Source organism: Struthio camelus, chromosome 1 (assembly GCF_040807025.1).
Source record: "Struthio camelus isolate bStrCam1 chromosome 1, bStrCam1.hap1, whole genome shotgun sequence".
In the NCBI taxonomy this organism is placed as follows: Eukaryota; Metazoa; Chordata; class Aves; order Struthioniformes; family Struthionidae; genus Struthio; species Struthio camelus.
Genome location: NC_090942.1, coordinates 66,076,104 through 66,098,993, shown reverse-complemented (window position 1 = coordinate 66,098,993; position 22,890 = coordinate 66,076,104). Strand labels below are relative to the sequence as shown.

Below are 22,890 nucleotides of genomic sequence, written 5' to 3'. Positions count from 1 at the left end.
CTCATTACTCGCTAATCTAAAAACGCAATGAATTGCCAAGTAGCTTATAAAAAGTTTTTTTTTTTTCTCTTTCATAATTAAACAATTTTAAGTAATTGGTCTCCTTTCCAATGATAGGATTTTGGTTGTCAAGTCCACTAGTGGTTTGAAGAATGCATTCTCAGTTTTCATAATTTATAATACTTAACTTTCTTCCAAACAATTCCAGCAGCCTGCATAATTCTCCTAGCCTTATAACCAGCATAGAGCATCTCTTCTCTAGGCAGGGAGGGATGGAATGATTTGTAGGGAGTGTAATTATGCTAAAAATTTAGCTTGCCGTTGGACACAGAAACAAAACCAGAAGAGATTTGGAAAAGAAAATAGATATGGGGAAAAAAAGTATAACCAAAGGACAAGAAGAAATGAACAGGTAATTGAGGATTACCTCAATTTCCTCATCATTCTATTCATTCCATTAACGTAATTTAACATCTCTGCTCTACTCTTCGGGCTTAATCATCTCTCACTGAACACTCATTAAAGGCCCTATTAAAGTACATGAGCTGAGCATGATAGAGCTGGGATTATGGTTTTCCCACTCCTTAGTTGATAGAATAATTTAAGGAAAACAGAAAAAGTTATTCCAAATCCCTCATCCATTACCCATCATTGTGCCAATATTGTAGAGGTTGAAATAACTATATACTGAAATAAGCTCCTTTAGAGAACATAAGTGTTGGGAATTTAGGGAAAAGATGGACTTCAGGACACATGAACCAAAGAACCATTTTCCGGCAGAACTATTTTCTGGCAGATTTCTTCCTACAGATTACAACTCTTTATGGATTTATAGAGATAAGAGTTTCCTTGGCAGGCAACACCTATGGCTGACAGAAAATTAATACCATAAAGAAAGACCACTATGAATATTTGGAATTCATTTAAGAAAACCTCCAAAGTCCCCTACAGTTTCAACAACAAAATGAGGACACCACACTTCTGGGTATTAGTTTATTTAATTCTTCATCGCCACTAAGAGCAGGTAAATTATGTTGATACAATTGGTAAACATATACATTCGCTAGAGCCTCCCACAATCCCATAGAGCTAAAGGAAACATTACGGGATGTTACAGGATTAATGCTTTCATTCTACAATATGGATATATGGCTTTCATACAAGTTTTTTAAAAAATGGAAAAGGTAACACACTGCTAGCTTATAAAATCAATATACAAACCAGGAAAAAAAAGGAAAAGGTACAGGAAAAGGAAGTAATCCATGAGAAGACATCATATAGCACTAGTTTAATAGATATATACATAATTAGCAATTCATTGAAGACGATATTCAGGCTTTAATTTGTTATTTTAATTTTCATTCCTTTCTATGTTTAACACCTGAACTACAAGTATCAAGGTTTTATTTTCTTTTTTTTTTTTCATTTTTATTCACTTGTTCTTTGCAGAGAAAAAGAGAAAAAGCCTTTTTCTCTCTGGGCTTTTATATTCACATTTAACTGAATCAGCTCTTCCCCTCTGAAGTTTTAAACAAGGTCTTTCCATGTACTTGATGTGATGCAAGAGAGCATCACTCTGATGCTATCTTTAAACTGCTTTGCTTGGGAGTGGGCAGAAACCTAGTTCTTCATCCTATATACTACCCTTGTGTAACACAACACAGAACAAAGAAAAGTGCTTTCCCTTCTACTTCTGCTTTAGCTTTAAAGCATGGCCGTACTAGTTCTGAGAAACATTTTGAGTTATGGATAGACTTTACAGTTTTGCTTCTCCATATATGGATATATATATATATATATCAGTGTAGTACATATGTACGTGTATTTTTAGAGAGATACTATTTCTGTTACTGAAATCCTCATTCGGCGGGTTCAAGCTCCAAAGAGCACCAGTACTAGCCTGCATTCTGCTTCAAGTCCCCTCAGTGACCACAATGCCCTCTGGAGTAGCAGAGCCATTTTCTTAAACAGTAAAAATCTAGATGAACCATATAATTGTAACATTGGTAGTGTAATGAATGATCCATTGGCAAAAGTTAGTGTCTTGTTGCCAGGCAGTTAGGATGAGGGAACTCAAATAGTGTGTAATTAATTAAAAGCAGTTGGCTATGGTAAGAGCTCTGTAGGAGCTAGATATTTTCCTAGTTTTACAGCACAGAATTGAATGCTAACGTTTTTATGTAATCTTTAACTTTGAATGACCTTCTAAAATTGGACCACTTTGGGAGCCTCTGTCTTAGCTCATCAGTAAAATCATACATTGGACACATGCTTTCAGGGTTTTTTTTGTTTTTGCTTTTTTTTTAAGAAAGGTATAAGAAAACTGTAGGTATAGTTTTGCTATAGGCAGCTCATTCAAAGTTGACGGAATTAAAGGCTAGAAGATTTGAGTTTTGAGCCGAGTTTTGAGCCACCTGGGACTTTAAGATACTCTACATTTAAATAGCAAACTGCAGAAAGGGTAAAGGCTTGTACAGCCTCACCAAACAGGTAATGACAAGGAATAAAGTTGAGTTCTCATGTTTATCTTGAAGTAACTTGATTGTGCCAGGGTCAGAGGGAAGAGGCCACCAGGTAGACTGCCATGTTTGAAGAATGGTAGAAGGGGAGCATTAGGGGAACAATTAGACATGCTATTGTTTAGTTTTGGTCCATAAGCACACAAAGCTTTCTGCTGCTAAAACAAAATTATCTAGACCATCCTGAAATGAAAACACCTATGGGGTGGAAGAGGCTCTCTCCATGTCCTACTTCTCTCACTATCCCCTGAAGCTCTATGTGCCATTTCTCTTCCCTTTAACTTGATGGTAGTAGAGGATGTAGTAGGAAATGATGTAGCTTCTTGCCACTGTTTACCTAGCTAAGGGGCTTTTCTGTTTGAGGGCAGCTCCTCTTTCATCACTGCCTCTCCTCTTCCACCAAATGTGACGTATTTCAATCCCCTGGGAAGCCCAGGTTGATCTATACAAGAAAAGCTTTACCAGCAAGCCCATCCTCCCAGTGAATCCAGAGAGTCTCTTTGCTCATTCTCGTATTGCCTTGTTCATTCTCATCTTTTGATTTGCAAGTTGCCACTGAGTCTTTCATTTTTAATCCTAAAAAGACACAATGAGAGCTGCCTGGTGATAAGGGCTGTTAGGGCTGTTTTGCAACCAGCCAGCCAGTGGAGAACATGGCCTCTAACATAACTTCAACCATGTCTCCAGAAGTTTGGGTGGGAAGTGCAGTTCCTTAGTAGGATTGATGGAAAATCTGCAAATACTATCAAAATTAGGGGCAAATTAAGGGTGAAGGCAGGCAGTAGATATAATACGTCCCCCTAGAAGAGAGAACATACTCAGAAGTTCAGAGAAAATGCTGTCCTCGAGGGTTTAAAAAGACTGAATATGAGATGCCTACCATCATTCCCCTTCCTGGAAGTATCTGGGAGATGTGAAACACTGTTACAACATGCTGACATCCCAACGATATTAATTTCACTTCAGAAAAGTGGAAGGTTTGCATCACTACTATTATTGCAGAGCAATTTGAGTGGCAACTGAGAACAGAAAATACATCTCTACATAGAAAAAAATCCAGATACCCAGACAGAGGGAAAGACAAGCTGATGGTTCCCCACTCTCACTCCTGATGTCAGACTAAAGAAACTCAGAGAAAGCTGATCATTTGTTAAGGAATTCCATTAAACAAATGGGAAAGCTATACAGTGTTTATCTTTAGATGCTCCCTGCTAACAGTATGGTTAGCAGCAGGTTTTTTTATAGGCCTGTTCCTATAAGGTAAGTACACACTTTCCCTTTCCTCTTAGTTCACCATAACTAATGCTCTGCTGTTTTACTTGAATTGTCCATGACCACATGCCAAGTGATGAAGGATGAGATATACATCAAGATGAAATAAATGTTTTCTCCTATCAACATCATCATAACTTGCACTCCTAGAACAGAAGATTGTCATACTACTGCTTCCTTTAGCCATTGCCTCTTGCTGGACACATTCTTTTGAGGTTGGAATGGGACTCTTCACTTCTCCGTATTTCAGTAACATTCTACATTTGCTTTGTTTTCATTAAGGCACAAATAAAGCAAAGCATAAAAGTGAACATCCTACCAAGTGATCCTGCCTTCTCTGCTCAGAGGAGCAAGCAAAAAGTTTGTATAAAATGATCTCAGTATAGTAACCTTCTTTTCTTGAAAAGAGCCTCATGATATGCTACAGTGTCTGTTGGAAAGTTATATAATTATTGTTCTATATATTTCTCCTCATTCTTCTCCTCTGAAAAGCAGCACAGTCCAGAAAGTCATTATGGAGTCAGCAGATCAGAACTGGTGGGTTACAGCTTAGTATTTACCTGAATGTACAGCAAGCTTCTTCTCTTCCAGGAAAGGAATAGGCAATAGTTTTGCTGCACTTAGAAGTCTGTTAAATATGCTAAGCTGACAAGCAAAGATTCTCTTTCAATCTGGACACCTTTGTCAGGAGACACGTCAAAATAAGAAAATGTCCCAATTCCCAAATACATATTTGAACCAAGACACAGATATGCCTAATTGCTTAGGAGTATGGTTCAGCCTACTTAAGAGGCTCCAAACTCCCCTAAGCTTAAAGTTGCTGGAATCCAGGGTCTGGATGCAGATTCATCCTTAGGTGAGGAATATCTCTAACCCTAACCTTCAATCCGAAGAAACTTCATATTATTTGGTATAACACTATTTTATGCAAAGTCATTTTCTGTTATAACAGAGAATCACCTCATGGACAAGGAAGGCAAAACACCTATTTCATTTGAAGCAGTGATCCTCCCCTGCCCCGCACTGTCAGACAGGCTGGCCTCCCAAAGGAGGGAGAGTTAGGAAAGTTAGGAAGGAGAGGTAGGAGGGAGATTAGGAAACAAATAAGGAGGAATTTTAGAAAAACTCTGGTAAAAATTTTGAAAAAGCTGGAAGAGGATTTATTCAGACGCTTGCCTCTTGCTTTCTTGGATAATCTCACTAGCGAAGGAATTGTTCCTGTTGTTCTAGGAACTGCATGATGTACCTCCTTTCAGAGCTGACCTGACTGACCTATTCCATTCGACCTTCCTGTATGTTTTGCCATGCAATTTCTATTTATCTCCCCCATCATAGCCAGAGCTCCCACAGGATGTTTTCCCCTGTTTTCTTGGATATTTTCTTCATTCTTTGTAGAGTATGACATATACAACCCAACTACTGTCAACAAGAAGATACTATTGTAGATCCAAACATCTGTGGCTGGGTAGTACAGAGGAAGTGTTCTCTTATTTCACACCTTTGCTCCTGGCACTGCTTGCTTTCTTCTGGTCCTAACATGGACTTTTTTGTTTGTTTGTTTTCTGTAAACTTTCTCTGTGGAGGCCTACACTACTCTCATAACAATGGGGACTTGACTTGGCCTCCTTCAAAAACTATTAGGAATGTTCTTTTAACAAGCCAGATGGGCAGTTAATCATAAAGGCCACAAGGTCACAGAGGATAAACACAGGGAAATATATTTTCTTCTTACTCACAGAGATGGAAATCAGAAGTCACATCTGATGGTATGCTAAAGGAGACTCAGATTGTTGGTCTCAGCAGCATTCCCAACTCCTGCCAGCTCCTTGTGAAACAGGGACTAGATTAACCAATGTAATACAATGGTGCAACAGTGTTTGCCCTTGAAGCTGAACCACTTTAAGTGAACTGATGCAGCATTTAGATAGACAAACCTGTGGTGAGTGAAAAAGTTTCTCCCTCCCTTCACTTTCAGTCAGACTTACCAATCTATTAGCTTAAGTCTGAGGCATGACCACTGGTAGATTTGATTAGGCCATGAATAAACCAGATAGCACCCAGAACCACCCAGATATAAGCCTTTACAAATGGCAACATGAAGTTATTTGGGATTTGGTCACTGCATGTCCACCACATGTTGGGGACATTTTTAACTATAGCACTAGCTCAGAGAGGTTTAACAGTGTAGTCACAACAAGAAAGGTATTAGCACAGACTACAAAACCCACCCAAAGAATGTGGGAAATACTTGTGTGGCTAGCTATCTTGAGCTATGTGCAGCCTTTGCTAATTGGCTTCAGAAGGGCTTAGGAATGTCTACAGGAGGAGTTGCCTCATTCTGAGTTCAGATCAGTAGTTGCCTTCACGTGAGCAAAAAGAAGGCAAGTTTTAGAATATTTTTGCATAGAAAAGGGGAGTGGGTCTGGAAAAAGACTCTCTGCTGTGTCTACAAGCTATATGCCAAAAGACCAAAATGCTTTACTCGTATGAACGTACCTTGCTGCAGCTTCACTGAAGTCAATAGGTTTCTGCAGGAATACAAGAGACCCTACTGCTGATCAGTGAATAGGCCTGGGGCACAGTTTAGTTCTTGCCATTGAAATTTAAGGTTTAGATTTTAAAAACAATGATTTTGAAATGAATTTGGGCACTGAAATCCCTTAAGTTCCTCTAAGAAGTCGGGGCTGAAGGTTGTTTAGTTAGTGAAACAATCCTTTCTGCAGACCAGCCCTTTGTCAGACCTTTTTCCACTTTGTGACTTTTCTCAGGACTCACAATCATTTGAAATACTCAGGTAAAATGGGGCAGAAGGAAAACCAGCTGGTTATAATTTTTCTCTCTCCCCCCGCCCCCGCATTGTTTTTAAAACAAAACCTTCCACAGAATTATTTTTAATGTGGCTGAAACTTTTCAAGGTTGTTTTGTTTATGTAAAAATGGAAGAAAACAAAAGGTACTGTTCTGTCATTTCCCCTCTGCTTTACTAACAGAGAAATAAAAATGTGAACTATCCCAGGCAGTTTCCAAACTGATTTCTTCTGTTACTTTCCATCAGACATACTTTCTATTTTTTAAACTAGCTATAATTGAAATCAATTGGAAGATTCCTGCTGGTATAAAAGGGAGTTGGGTCAGGTAGAATCACAACCCTTTCAACTAGATTTATGTGAAAAGGGTATTCTCCCTGCTGGTAAAATAAACAAATAAAAGAAAGCATTTTTCTGCTTTTGCAGAAAAAACAGAAGACTCTACCATCCACCAGTGCTGATATGGTAAAAAACGGAGAATATTGCTATCATTCCACTTTGAAAAAACAATCTTTTCACAATCATGAAAATTCAGGGCTCTGCTATATCCAGCCATTGAAAGAAAGTATTTAAGAATTTTTATGCACACAGTAAAAATATGGCCAAGAATAGAAGCAGTGCACCAGAAATGGTGGCATTTCGGAATGAACATTCACAATGCATACAAAAAAATTCTTTTGCCTGCAAATACTCAATGAAATGCCCCCCATCCTTTCCTTAAACAAATGATTACATACATGTAGTAAGAACTTAAGAAGCAAAAGCTGGCTTTTTTTCAGACAAAAGGTTCCAATCTTAAACATAACTGCATCAAGACAGACTCCTAGTCCACACAGGGCACCACTGGCTTCAGCTAGGCTCTACACAGGTTCAGGTTCTGCTTGCATGGAGTAATTACAAGACTGAGACCTACAGCAACATTTGAGAAAAAAGTACTTTCAAAACTTCTACATTGTTCAATATACAATTGACATAATTTTCTAAATGAGTTTGGAGTCCTTTATTGCAGGCCTCTAAAAATTGTTGTTAGGGTTATACATTAAAAAACACAAAAGTAATAAAAAAAGATTTTTTTGCATGTGTTTGCTTGTTTCCTTCTATTGTACCATTAAGCTATAAATAATTTTAGGATAAAATGCCTAGGTATAAATGAAACTGTTAACTGATTCTGTTTGCTGATGTCCCTTTCTCACACTGCCCAAGTTGGCTCTATTAATCCAGCATCTTCTCTTGTTTCTTGCCTTCCTTTTTCTTCTTCTTGGATTCTGTCAAGATAATAATAACAACAACCATAAAAAATTAGCATCTGGCAGTCACCAAAATACATTTAACCCAATATCCACGAAAGTAAAAGCTCTTTCCCACCTCTCCCCTGTTTTCTCTATGCATGCAAATAATTCTGTTTCTTCATTCTGGATAGGGAAAGAGAAAATAGGAGGAAAAAAAAAAAAGGAAAAAAATGGAATGATTAAGGAGCTAGAAAAGATGGAAAAGGGAGTTCATGTCCAGTTCTGAACCCTTCCTATCTGAGTGGCTGACCCTGTTTGGCATGCAAAGCATTGTCTCAGGATCTTGGTTCAAAATAAGAAAACAGCAGGCAGCTCCTGGAGAAACCGGGTCATGGCTCAGTGGAGAGCTGGAAGAAACCTTTGCACACACTACCCCCACACACCCCTTCCTTGCTTCCCTTCTACTTCATTATTAGTCTTTGGCTTCCTCTGAATGTGAGAGCAACGAGTGAGAAAGCTCACTAGTTTCTTCAGCATTGCCAACCCTTCCCCCTTTTGTTTGGGACAAACACCCAGGTATACTTGAAAGGCAACTGAAGCTTGGCCCCGAGCCATCAGAGCTGGCCCATGTTTGCCTGAACCCAGATTGCATTGATAGGCATCTTCCTGGGAAGGAGGAAAGAGAAAAAAAAACGTCCATCTCAGGCTAAATAATAAATACCACAGGGAATGAGGAGATAACTGCTTGGCCCTTAAGGCAGTGCTCTTCTTTGGTAATATGATTCTTTTCTCTTTGACAAGTTTGTCAAATACAATCCAGTAAACCTCACCTCTGGTAAATCAGTTTAATTACATTAAAATCAATGGAGCTATACTGACTTCTTTCAGCTTTGGGTAGGCTCAGAGGACCTTCAGTATAAAGCAGGCTTATGTTCTTACATCTCTCTGACTGCTGTTTTTCCTGTTGGTTAGTTTTTCCAAGTAATATTTTTAGTTCAACCTCTTCAACAAGACAAAAATTACTTTACATTGATTAAAGGATTTCAGGATTACTTAAAGTAAAATACCTATTTCATTTCTTCAGTAGCATAATCTGTTCTAAAATCTATTTCCCTTAAAAATGTGTTTTAGTTTGAAAATGAGAAAACGAAATTTTAAAGACTTTTTATTTTGCTATATCTGTGTGTGTGTGTGCACATGCATGGATGTGGCCTGGAGCCATTCACAGAATCTGGCACTATTTTATAACCTATCACTCCAAAATGTCATTTTTCATTAAGTTAACATAGCATTTGTTTTTACTAAATGTATGTCTTCCCTCTTACACTCTTTTACCCGTGTTTTCCTCTAATTTTCCTACTGAAAGCTAAAGCTATTGCATTAAGCAAAGGCACTGTATCACTGACTCTCCTGGATTCTATATCGATTGATCTTTCTCTCCTTCTTTCTTTCCTTTTCTCTAAAAGAAACAGTGACATTTGATCAGTCTGACCAGTTCTGGAATTTTTAGAATTTATTCAGCACTGACAGTACTTTACCGAAAAGAAGAGTATGTACAATTCACAGTAGGGGTGAAGTTACTTGTTACCAGGAGAAGGTTTTTTGGTCAGGAGTTGCTGTGTGTCAAACTAGGTCCCCATCCTCAAAGACCATCTGCCTTGCACTTGACCTGAGGTACCAGCAGACAGCTCACTGTTTATTCTTTTGTACTTGGCTGCACTCTGCCGTCCTTATGTCTGTAAATGCCTCTGTTAGCTCCCCCTTTAAAAAGAAAAAGCAAAACCCTTCCCCTTGTTTACCTTGCAATAATCTGCCTATCACCCAAACTGCCAAAGCCATCCATCTATGAAGACAAGTGATTCTGCTTCCTACCTCAGAGAGTAACACCTCCCTGTCTGGGATGTAATTATGTTCATACGAAAGGTATTCCACCACTGCAGCTTAATCTTTCAGAAGAAGAAAGATAAGCTGTATTGATATAAAGCACATTTACTCCATGAAACAACATACACCCTTGGACTTATGGTGATGTAAAAAACAAAAAAAAAAAAAAAAAAACCACACACAGCTCAACTATTTCCCAGCAACCAGGCACTTTTAAAAATCCTATCCCAGACCCCAAATATCTAGGTAGTGACCTATAGAAATGTTGCTCTTTGTACTCTAATGGTCCCAGCGCACAAGCCTGTTCACAGCTATCCTCTATCTGCTTTAACAGCGGTCAGTTTATGGACTATAGCATGCCCATGGCTAGTAAAGTAGAAAGCTGCTTTAAAATGTACTTTATTCATGTTTTCTCACTGTTTAGACATCAGCTATGCATCCATACCATTCAGGCGTTCGTTGTCCACATCTCTGTTTACTCCACACTATATTTTCAGTTTTTATGGTATGCTATCACATCAGCTCACACAGCCACACAGGGATCCATGTCACCCAGATCACTAAGTCTGCCAATGTTTCTCTTCCCATGGTAGCCAGATTTGACTGAAAGGGGGGCCAATGCGATCAATGCAAGCACTGACACCATGTGAGAAAGCCCTGACGAGCTCAGAGTACAGTGCCAGTTATCTGAAAGCTCAACAGTCTCATTTCCCAGGGAACAATCCCGTAGATACACTCATATCCAGTAAGTTTATTCAGGCTCCTATTCCATATGTGAAAATTACCTGAATTCAATTCAGCTTAGCACAGAGAGGATGCAAGACCTTCAGTTCAGCATATTAAGTGAGAACAGCCACTTCCCATCAGGCATTTTAATGTGTTCCCAGCCTGTCTTCCGAATTTATAATAATCTGTTAAGCAACGTCCCTGGTAACTGCCTCTATGACAGGGAAGCCACTATACCGTTGCTTCCACTTCTCAATGGCCCTGCGCAGCAGCTTGGGCTCACTGATGCTCCCTATTGAGCTAGAAGGAAGCAAGAAAAGCGACATGGTGAACGCTGATTATCCTGAAGAGCACACTGCTGGTTCTGCAAGCACCCTCAGTGATCAGCAGCCTCCTTCACGTCATCTACCTGATTAATGTGATATTTGGAGGGAAAGAGTTGCAGACTCCATCTCCAACTCAGCTGTGCCTTGGCTACAGGGATGTGTTTGCCACAGACACGTACTAGCAATAATATCCAGAGCCATTATAACGAGGTGCTCAGAACAGATGAGATCTAGCTGCATACCAGCCCACACAGAATTTTAACCTGAACCTACTCACTGCATCATTTGCTTTAAAGCAAGATAGCACAATCTTTTCAGTGTTGAGCCAGACATCAGTTTGAGACATCTCTACCAGCCACCTGTGGTGGAGTTCAGGGTTCTGTGAGTAGGGAACAAGGCAAGAAGCAGGATCACAACCCCGGACTTCAAAAGAGCAGACTTCAGCCTGTTCAGGGATCCGCTTGGAAGAATCCCATGGGATACAGCCCAGGAGTGAAGAAGGGTTCAGGAGAGCTGGTTGATTTTCAAGGATCACTTCCTCCAAGCTCAAGACCCTGAAATGCAGGAAATAAAGCAAAGGCAGCAAGAAACCTGCATGGATACTCTTGACAAAACTCAAACATAAAGAGAAAGTGTGTAAGAGGTGGAAGCAGAGACAGTGAGCCAGAAGGAATATAGAGACACTGTCTGAGCATGCAGGGATGGCTTTAGGAAAGCCAGAGCCAGCCTAGAGTTGAGTCGAGCAAGATACGTGAAAGGCAACAAGAGCAGCCTCTGCAAGCAAATCAGCAGCAGAAGGAAGACTAGGGAAATGCAGGCCCAGTGCTGAAAAGGACAGGAGACCTGGTGACAAAGGACACAGAGAAGGCCAAGGTACTCAGTACCTTCTTTGCATTGGGTATTTACTGGTTTGACCTGCCTTCAGGAATCCCAGGCCCAAGACCACTGGGAAAGTTTGGAGCAAGACTTACTCTTGGAGGATCATGTTAGGGAATATTTAAACAGATTGAGACATACACAAGGATCTGATGGGATGTACACCCACAAGACCTGAGGGAGTTGGCTGATGTCACTGTGAGGACACTCTCTACTGCTTTTGAAAGGTCATGGCAATCAGGACAGGCTCCTGAGGGCTAGAAGAAAGCAAATGTCACTCCTCTCTTCAAAAAAGGCAAGGAGGAGGATCCGGGGAACTACAGACCTTGATCTCTCAAAAGGTGATGGAGTAAATAATCCCGGAAGCCATTTCCAGATATATTAAGGACAAGAAGGTGACAGGGAGTAGTCAGCATGGATTTATGAAGGGGACATCACACTCAGCCATAGCCAGCTTAATAGTCTCCTATGATGAGATAACTGGCTTGGTGAACAAGGGGACAACAGCGGATGTTGTTTATCTCAAGTTTATTGGTAAGGCTTTTGACACTGTCTCACAGAATATTCTCAGATAAACTGATGAAGTACAGACTAAATACAGAGAGCGAGATGAACTGAAAACTGGCTGAACTGCCAGGCTCAGAGGGTTGTGGTCAGCAGCACAAAGTCTAGCTGGAGACCAGTCACTGGTGGCATACCTCAGGGATTGACACTAGGTCCAGTACTGTTTAACTTCTCCATTAATGGCCTGGACAATAGGACAGAGTGAACCCTCAGCAGGTCTGCACAGGATGCAAAATTGGGAGGAATGGCTGGTATACCAGGTGGTTATGCTGCCATGTAGAGGGACCTTGACAGGCTGAAGAAAGGGGCTGAAAGGAATCTCATTAAATTCAAAGGGAAAGAAAGTCCTGCACCGGGGGAAGAATAACCTGCTCACCAGTACCGGCTGGGGGCTGACTGTCTGGAAAGCAGCTTTGCAGAGAAGGACCTCAGGGTCCTGGTGGACGAGAAGTTGAGCATGGGCCAGTAACATGTTCCTGTGCAACGAAAGCCAACAGCAGCTTGGGCTGCATTACGCAGAGCGCTGCCAGTAGGACTGTCTGTCAGTGCCCCAGACAAATTGTTGTTCTGCCTGGGGCAGGCCTCAACACACGGCCATGCTGGGGAAGGTAGCAAGAGGTGTAACTATGTCTTCTCCACTTTGGATGGGCCTTTCTTCCCATCAAGAAAATCCTTAGCTACCCACTTATTTTTACCATCCCTGGGCATCCCTGCAGCAAAACAAAAGAACCTGAAGAATAAGCTAGGTATGGTCCAGAATATTAATACGGATGGTTAAATTGTCCTGAACTCCTTCCTGTGTTTTACAGTATATGCTGTCCCCCGCTTTCCCTCCTATCCCATGCTGCGAGGCTGCTGAGCAGTGCATTTGCACAGCTGGAGGCCAGGATCTTGGATCAGGACATACGCAAAGAGCATGTTCAGAATACCTCACAATTCCCACAGAGAAGAGCAATCAAGCACTGCACAGGCAGTTAGCTCCCTCCTGGAACCCAACATGCTTCCAGTCAGATAAAAACACCCACATAGCTCTGTACAAATAGCCTTGCATGAGCCAACTGTGTCAATGTAAATGCACTTGATTTTCTAATCATTCATCACCGGAATCACCCTATGAAAAACTCATATGTATGAGAATTATTCACAGGATTAAAGGCTGCATGGTCATGGATTAGTGCTGGACCCACTCCTGTCTGCACGATGACCTGTAACAAAAATTCCAGTGAATTTAAGTTCAGGACCTTCATGAGTAAACGACTTCATGTGATAAGCAGAACCTTTTCTATACAATTTGGAATAGCAGTAGCCCTCTTTAAATAGTTTCTATTCTGGAGCCTCTCTCTTATTGTGCAAGCAGTAAAGGAAAGCAATTATGTTGAAGAGCAGCCACATACTATTTGAAGCCACCCTTAATGTATAAAGCACAAAAGGGAAGTAATTGCATTTTAATGGAAGCCAAGCTTTGTAAGCCAAGGTATTTGTAGGTATTTATTTTCACTTGTTGAAGCAAAGGTAACAATTCATTCAAGGAACTGCTGAACTCTCTCATACGTGCGAGTCAGTCAGTGTCCCCAAAAGCAATAAAAGTCATTTGAAGTGGCAAAAGCTGTGATAATGGAAGGTTAGGGCAAAGAATTTCAACACCAGGTGTTCAGGAAACAGTTTTCCTAGGAACTAGTACTCAGTCCCACTGAGTACAGAGGAGGTCAGGTTTTCTAAAAGGCTCTCTACTGACATTGGGGCAGATTTTCCAAGGCACCTGGATGAAACCCCAACCATGTGGTAAGCAGCGGCCTTGCCTTTAACGAGGCAAAGGATTTCATCCTTTGGTGAAAAAAAAAAGTCTCACCCTAAAGGGCTGCTGCTCTCTAAGAACAGAATCAATACTCTTTTGTGATTTCCGTTATCTCTGGAAGTCTGTTGACTTCTGAAATACCCTTTAAATATACAGATATTTCTTTTGTTTCTAGAGAAAAAGCTTCTCATGGCCATCTAATTACTTTTCTTCCTATTTTCCTGACTTACCTGAAAGCATCTACATGTTCCAAATCAGTTTAAAAAATAAAAGCTATATTCAAACCTAAAGGGTAGACCTGCACTATATAACCCAGGAAGGCATTCTGCAATGCATGTTATCAACAGGGGACCAGCTCGATTTATGCAGTAACAAACACTGAAGTATCTGATAAAGAAACGGATAAAAGAGCCACTCATGGAAGAAGTTCCACTAATTTTCTTTCTCATTTGCACTGCAGGAAGAAGTAAATGCAGGGGAAAAAGAATCCAATTACATCCACAAAGCTCTGAAACAATCTTAGAGAGTCAGCAGCCATGACCTGAACCTGATATTTGGACCTAAGACTTTAAAAAGTTCATTTTAAAATCTGAACTTAAAACCAGACAGGAATTACAGGAAGCTTTAAAAATACATATACAATTTGTTGAAAGTAAGAAAGTTCATCACACATGGTTTAATTTTGATGATTTCCTTCACTAAAAAAATTGGGAGAAAAAATTTGAAAATTGCCCACAGACACGCACACATGCAAAAACAAAACAGTGCCATACGTATTTTCTGATTTTGCTAGACAGCCTATTTTTCCAAAAAGCAAGAAGGTTCCACTCATTGTCTTTTTACCTTCTAACATGTCAAAGCCTTAAGAGTAGTATTGGTCAGATTGCAATGGATAACTTCTCCAATTGAAGCTTTTTTAGTCCTTGGAGACTGCTTAAGGGTCCTGACTAGCTGGACAGTAGCTTCCAGAAGTTTGCTTTCCTCTTCTCTTTGCTGCTTCTTCTAATCTGCATCTGGTATATTTGCACTGTTGATTCTCTAGGTGATTCTTATCAACTTTCTTACTATTCCTTGTTATGTATTGGACTTTGCACAAGAGGGACCCAGTTTCAGTTGGCTCTTTAGCTCGCAGACTATACTAAACTCAAGATCCAAATTAATGCCAGTGAGACAGGTGCAGGAATGGACTGATACAATCACAATTCATAATTTATTCTGTATTCACATGTCTGCAGGAGACTGCTGAAAACAAAAAGTATTAACACTCCATTTAGACTTTGGTATTTACCTATGTTCAAAGAAAAGCAAAAGATCCTATATTAAGGCAGCTTATATGTCAAACTGAGGTCAGTAAATAGCTTTTTAGTAGGAAACATTTTATTTGTGACTTACTATGAATAGGGACCCCAAGTTATTTAGTTGGTTTTTAAAAATCAGATACGTAGATTTCTCAGTTGTGTTTTTCGCCTCAGCCCCAGATTGGATCTGTTCTTGGAGCAAGGGACATGGGTTTGCTTTGATCAGTGTGCCACACTGAACAATTGCCAGTAAAACTTTTGCAGTAAGCACAGATAGAAGAAAGACAGTTAGAAGGTGACATGGAAAATGAGATGGAGGGAGAAAGAAAGGGGAAAGGGAAAGCTTGAAAGGAAAGGAAGTGGAGAAGTAGAAAAGGAAAGGAAAGAAAGGAAGGAACAGAGCTTTCTCTCTGTGTCACTGCTGGGAACAGTAATGAGTGTAAACATTTGCTGATGGCGTATCTTTTATCACAGTAAGTCCCACAGCTTCAGGCATTTTCACGGCTCGAGGGCACTGACTAACGCCAAGGAGGCTGGACTGCTGCTGCAAGCCAGGAAAATGAGACAATGAGCGTGTAAGAGCACCGGCACACATAAGGCTATTTAAACTTTCACCCACAAAGGTCTATATTAAACACTAACAGAAACTCCTGCAGACACAAGAGGGTTAAACAAGAGCATTTGTCACATCTAGTTTTTCATCATTTGGGGCAGCACTGAAAAAAAGAATCTGAAATACAAAGCAGGGGATGAGAAAACATGGAGGTCTAGGTTTCCCATGAAACGTCTCAAACTTTCTCTTTTCAGAAACACCTGTAAAAGCTGCAGAATAACTAAAAATCTTCAATTTGGAAAAATACTTTTTAAAAAGTGTTTCTTTCTTCCTTTCCTAGATGCATTTGCTGTTCCCGGGAATCACGGCTGTGTCAATCAGATGAATATTATGTTACGATCTGGTGATGTGTTCAAATTACTTGCCTAAGCAATCTAATTCTCAAAGGAACAAAAGCAATCTAGAGGGAAATAGTAGTGGGAAGCCTCCAAGGAACATAAGGAAATGGAAGCAGAAAAAAATACTATTAAACGACACCCAGATGTTATCAGCTTAGGGTTGCATTGGCAGCTTGCTAGCAGCTTGAGGCTGGTCCACACTGCAGCTAATGTTTTGTTGTATTTTTCTTATATGGCTTACTCTTGTTTCTATTTAAATTCATAACAAAAATTATGTTTCCTCAGGTTACAGTATCAAGGAGCTGAATCACGGGGATGTGTCTCAGAGACTGAGGTTTCCAGTGAGTTGTATGCCATCTCGAAATAACAAGCCTTGTTCTCAGACTTAGCAGGGAGCACTGGGAAACACAACCAAGCATTTAGAACCCAGTCTCACCCCTCCAGACCACTATTTCTCCTCTTGCTTTTCACATTTCTCAGCTCCATAAAGGATAAATTATTCATGGCAAAACTGTCTCTCACAATGTTTATACAGTGCTTAGTACAATGGCACCCCTTTTCAGCTGGGGCCTCTGGGCACTCATGCAAAACAAATAATCATGATGATAGCAGCAACATAACAGCAAGCAATGCTGTTCCCACTGGACAGTCATTGCCAGTGTTTGCCCTGCAGAGCTCAGAGCACTGTATTTCACTGCCAGCTCCGGGGCAGTGTCAGAGGCCATTCTTGAGAAAACCAGCCTCATGCTTTAGAAGAGGAGAAAAACCTCCCAATTTTGCCTTTAAGGTTTTTGTTTAACTTTCACAGCTGTTTCCTAATTTGAGAAAATCCTTCATTTTTATATCTAATTAGTTTGAACAGATCCTATTATTCTGCCTCCTGTAATAGTAATTATTATGCTAATGGCATGCATGCACGACTAATGAGTTACATTAAAGACAGGGAACTCTGCAACCTACAGAGGGAGATACAGCATGGGTGTGATGCCAACATAATAGATACCAGCATCTTTCAAATAAAATAAAATCACAGCGCTAATAAGTTATTCCTTCTATGTCCCCCCCAGCTACTCTTTAGAAGCAGGTAAATCCATTTTGTTGCTGCATAAAGTCAAAGTTGAGGGAGGGCACCACAGAAAGAGCAGGCTGTCCAACATGCAAAATGCAGGGGACCACAGGTGGCTCTTTTTTTTCAGAGTGGCACCCAGTTTGAGCAAGCAGTCCATTCAGACAATATCACCGTCAGCTCCTTCCAACAAACAGCCAAGTCATTCGGCCAAAACGCAGACAGTCTGTCCTGGCAATGCACTGCTATGTCCTGTCTGCAGGCAGGAATCAATGCTGCCACTACAGAGTCCCAAAAGCACCTGGTGTATTCTGCTTCTGGCACCAAAGTAGGGATGAGATATATCCACTCACTAACAAAAGTCCAGCTCTACGTTTTCACATCAAGCACGCTTAAGATGATATAGGGTAAATTAGTGCCAAACGCCATCTTAAGTCCATTGAGATTACTCAGGTCAAAACAAAGACCATAGTCAAAGACTGTAGTTTAGACACTTACCTTGAAGTGAACTGTCACGTTCTGCTAATTACAGAGACTGGGAGAAAAGGGAGCAACAGCTACTCGTCAGAGCACGTAGCTGAGAGTCAACAGCTCCTAGCTGAGTGCCTGGACCTGCCAATAATACCATGTAACCCTGGAAAATCATTTAGCCTTCCTGCCTTTGAATTAATGCTTTTCTTTAAATTCTTCTTCCTCAGGTCCCAGGAATGATATAGGAGGATTAGCTAATTGTTACCTGTAAAGATTCCTAGATAAAAGACAGAATGCAATGCAGAATATTTGTATTACACTAACCTCTTAAGTCAAGCACTTCAAATTATGTGAAATCGATAAAAAACACACAGAGCATAGTATTTCCTCTGCTGTAGGAGCGCATACACTTTGCAAAGACAGGTAACGGCACTGATGCCTTGCAAGACTCTCAAATTCTACATCTGATCTATATTACAGGAAAGAAATTACAGCCGTTATTAGCTGTAGCTGATCTTGCCTTAAGGTGAGCAACCTTTCAAAACACTGCATGCTGCAGGATGCAGTCTTTGGATGCTACTGCCATTACTGAAGATCAGAGTGGCTGCAAGCAGTATGAATGTTTGCCAGCTCTCTTTGCAATTGTTTGCTTATGTGGTAAGGAGTGAGCTTAGCCAGGGAAAAGTAACTCATAGATCAGATATACTATAAATTGATAGAAAGTTGGTAAAAGAGAATTATAAGGAAGAAATAAATACAACTGAGTATAAAAACTTATCTGAGAAAAAGTAGCTGAATTCAAAGAAAATAACGGGTACTTTGTAAAAAGAGCAAGTAGTCTTTGCTTCTTCTATTTAATTTTATCTTACTCAGAAGAATAAATGGCTAAAAGTACAAGAGAGATTGAGAGATAGGAAGAATGAGACTGACAGAAGGACAGAGTGAAAAAAGAAAGAAAAGCCAGTCAGGAAACCCAGCTCCCTAAAAATTCCTCCTTTCTCAGCAGCTAAAGCAAAATGTTTCCTAAATCTTGACAATAACCCATTATTTTACTTTCTGGTTGGCTGGAACCCGAACAATCATCAATCAAGTTTGGGTGGCTGTGAAGTAGGCCACATGGAGTTTGTCAGCAGTGTTTTCTACTCTTCGGTGCAGCTTGGCCATTAGAGCAGCTGCTCCACAGAAGTGCCTGATTCTTTCACATCTGTCAAGATAGTTTAGGGAGACCTTGAACATCCCTGGCATTGCAGACACTTGATTAGAATATGCAATTGTGTGTGTTAGAGGAGATGTGGCTGCCTCTGCTGGGATTTTGTGATAAAAAAAATTATCCTCTCCTCCTTTCCAGCCTTTGATACATGTTTTCTCATGACCTCATTTGTATACTAAATACACAGACCATAGTGTCTAGGATAGCATTGTCACATTGCGGACAATCTCAAAATGCACAAGATTCAAGAATATACAACAATTTTCATCCTGGAATAGCTACACTTTGGCCCAGCAGCCCAAGATCAAGGTGTTGACATCCAATCTGAGAACACCTCAGCAAAGTTATGGAGAAGAGAGCCCACGAGAAATGCAAATAAGCTTCAAATCCCTGACTCATCATCAGTTGCCCCTTAAACTCAATATACAGCAGAATTTCTCTAATAATTCTCCTCTTACAAGCAGTGAGTTCTGAGATGTCCAAGTGTCCCAGCCTACAATCCAAGCAGCTGCTTGGAAGTACTAGCCAAAGACAAAATTCTGAGATAGAGCAACTGCTGATGAGGAAAAAATACAAATGTTTTTAAGAAAAGTTATCCAAGAGGTAAAATTAGTTTCCAAATTAACGGGAACGCTTCAAGACCATTTTAAGGCTTTTCCATGAATGCTAGTTAATGATAAAAACAAATCCTTAAGAACTCCTAGATCACCAGTTTACCAGGCAGGCATTGATTCCTAAGGATAATGTGTATCTTTTAGTTTAATTTAGAGGTTTTGCTGCCACTTACAGAAGTTCCTGCAAAAGCAAAATATACTTCCATCGGCAAATCTGCAAAAAAAAAAAAAAAAAAAAAAAAAAAAACCACCTTCAAGACTTTTCTGTAGGTATACGTTTCCTTTCTATTTAACATAGATCAAACTCTTATGAAACAAAAATCATCTTCCAAAGTAGTTAGCTGAAAGCATTGAGGCACAGGCTTCATCTTGTGACCAAAGATGCTTCACGCAACTGTTCACGAACAGGAAACGTGGATAAGCAACAGGAGAGCAGCAGTCACAGATGACATCAATTTATCTGCATTATTCTCCAAGAGTAGAGAACGTGAGGAGGAAATTCAGATACGAAGCCACACCACGGAAATGTGTCAGGTGAAATTCAATACACAATGCTCCGTTGCCCAACACTAGAAAAAAAATAGTCTGATATACCAACACACCACTACGGGCTCTTAATTAACTGCACTAATTTTTTTTTTTTTAAAATATAAGATTCAGGGACAATTGTAAAAGGTTCAGATAAAGATATCTGCTTCACATGCAGCAGTGATAGAAAGAAAAATATTTAGTTTAGTGAGTAAGTATATTACACTTAGTGACTGTAACAACAAATAATAAAGAAAATAGTATAGTGCTATTTTTCAAGACAAATCAGTAGAGGACATGCTTGGAATACTGTGTACAGTCCAGTAATTTCATTTCAGGAATCATTTAGCAATAACAGAAGGAATGCAAGTAAGTCCAGTAGAGAATATTCTCTACCATGGATAAACTGTCATGCAAAAGAATACTTAAAAGCCAAAGGTTTTAGCTTTAAAACCAGGCAAGTGACAGAAAATAACAAAGGACACATTCAACTACAGTTGATTGGAGAAACTAAGTGGGGGGCTTTTACTCTCTCTATAATACCAAATCAAAAGAAGTAGTAGTGTAATAGATTACAAAACATAACCCTAATAAGCCTAATAAAAGGAATATTTCAGCACACGGGAAAAGAGGCTTAGTCAGGGAAATCATTAAAGAAAATCTTTACTAAATATATCGGTATTTTTCAGTGAAAATAACTTTGTTGAAATGTTCTCAGTCAGTTAACACCTGCTTGTGGTACTCTCAACTTATTTTTGTCAGGGATGTACTCAGTGAGGCTTTTCTTGACGAATACACCACTCAGACGTATCAGTGTAGTGGAGGAGCACGTTATTTTAATCGATAAGACCCTCACTTACTACTCTCTTGCCAGAGATAACAAATGTTACACAGCCACCACCTTGCTATTCTAGGCAATCACTGGGAACTGACTGCAGTTAATTAGTACGTACAGGTCCAGTTGCATATAAATACAGACCTTACACAACAGTGTGCCTCAAAAAATTGCTACTTCCAAATAAGCTATCATATGCTTTTCCTTTTGTAGTCTTGAACCAACGATGTGACGCTAGCTGTGGGTGAAAAGGGAGCCCAATATGTGCCTGCACTCCATTCCAAGTGCCAAACAATAAATACATCATTCCTCTCTTCTTCAAAGAATTAAATTGGGTCCCGTTCTAATTACAGATTGAATATGGTTTAATTTTTCCTTCACTTAGACCGCAGTGGGGGGCTTTCACATCAGGAAGAAAATAGAAATACAGATTCTCATTCCCACTAACATTTCAGCATTCAGATCTTTAACGCCGAAATACAGTTCAGCAGGGCACAAAATTTCATACAATATTAATATAATTGACCTGAATTCTTACTCTAGTTCCTACTGCTACTGCCATTACACTGTCCCATGTAGCTCCTATGAAGTTACACACAGACGCTTGTCTCAAATCTGCAATACGGATTTCTTATCTTTAGCTAACGGCCTCAACAGACTCGCTGTGTTTGACTTCCACACATGCTGCTCCTACTAATGCCAAGAGCAGATGAACGAGCAGGTGGCATGCAGGAAGATGCCATAAGATTTCTAATGCAGATCAGGAGAGCAGAATTTCTGCCGACTGCTTATGATCACAACTTACATTTGAACCTATTTCCCCATTCACATTCTTTCAGGTCAAATGAAGATGGGTTTCTCAATTAAGTCGCATCACATAACTATGTTTGCTGTAGTCAGTCACAATTCAACTGTCACAATCCAAGCCCAGCTGCAACTCATATCTAGAGCTTAGCTAACGTTACTCCAATTCAGCAAGCTCTATTGAGATGCTGCCTTTAAAACTGCAGCTTGAAAACTCCTCTGTACCATCCAACAGCACTGCTCTCACAGAATGATCCTGCATCAATACTCAACTCTTTCTGCCTCTTCCCTCTTCTGATGGCCATTGATGGAATATACTGACTCAGCAAGAGCCAAACAAGGCAGAGAGCTAGTCGTGGCTCAGATGGCAGCAGCCTTCTGGCAGCACAATAGGAAGCTTTATTCAATAAACTCCCAAGCACCACTTAGGCATGGAAATTTACTCAAAAAACAAAACAAAAACAAAAAAACACCCACACACCCTCCCCCCAAACTAATAAAGAATAAAATCACATAGCTCAAAGCCCATTCTGTATTTATTCCCCTTCAGTCACATCCATCCCCAAATGAAGATGTTTATTGCTGCAAACTCAGCAAAGTCAACTGGACTCTGAAAATCTAGTTGTATCCTTTCTGCTTCACAGCTTGTCATTATCCACATACGTTCTGGGCTCAGTGCTTATCTGATAACCCCATGGATGACGTGCAAGGAAAACCTGTTATAGCTGTACTGACCGCAAAGCAGATGCATGCACGCACACATAAAGAACATGCCTGCCACCTAATCAGATGCGTCTCTGACTACACATGCAGCGCAGGCCACCTGCAAGTACCCCTCAGATCACTGGTGCACCAAAGTCCACAGTTTGAAAATTGCTCGTCCAAGCTCTACCTGTCACTCCTAATCAAATGTATCTTTATAATCATCCAAACAGTCAATGCCTGGAATGTGTTTAACCTCAGCTGGTTTTCAGCGAGCAAATGCCAGAGTAGCATAGCTGGTAGCATTTACTTAAAATACATTACTTCTGTGTCTCAAACAACCACCCACAATTTCAGCTCTCACTATAAAACATCCTACATACATCCTGCTACTGCACCAAATGTGTACGTTAA

At 40.2% G+C, this 22,890-nt stretch overlaps 1 protein-coding gene across 3 annotated transcripts in view; it reads right to left on the bottom strand.

Annotated features, from left to right (window-relative positions):
- Positions 1–979: 979 nt before the first annotated feature.
- PTN (pleiotrophin) overlaps positions 980–22,890 on the bottom strand; it is a 79,969-nt gene continuing 58,058 nt past the window's right edge. For all 3 annotated transcript variants that reach the window (XM_068945864.1, XM_068945843.1, XM_068945854.1), the window contains exon 5: positions 980–7,862. In XM_068945864.1, coding sequence (XP_068801965.1) covers positions 7,810–7,862 — 53 coding nt within the window. In that variant the 3' untranslated portion in view covers positions 980–7,809. The remainder of the gene's footprint in view (positions 7,863–22,890) is intronic.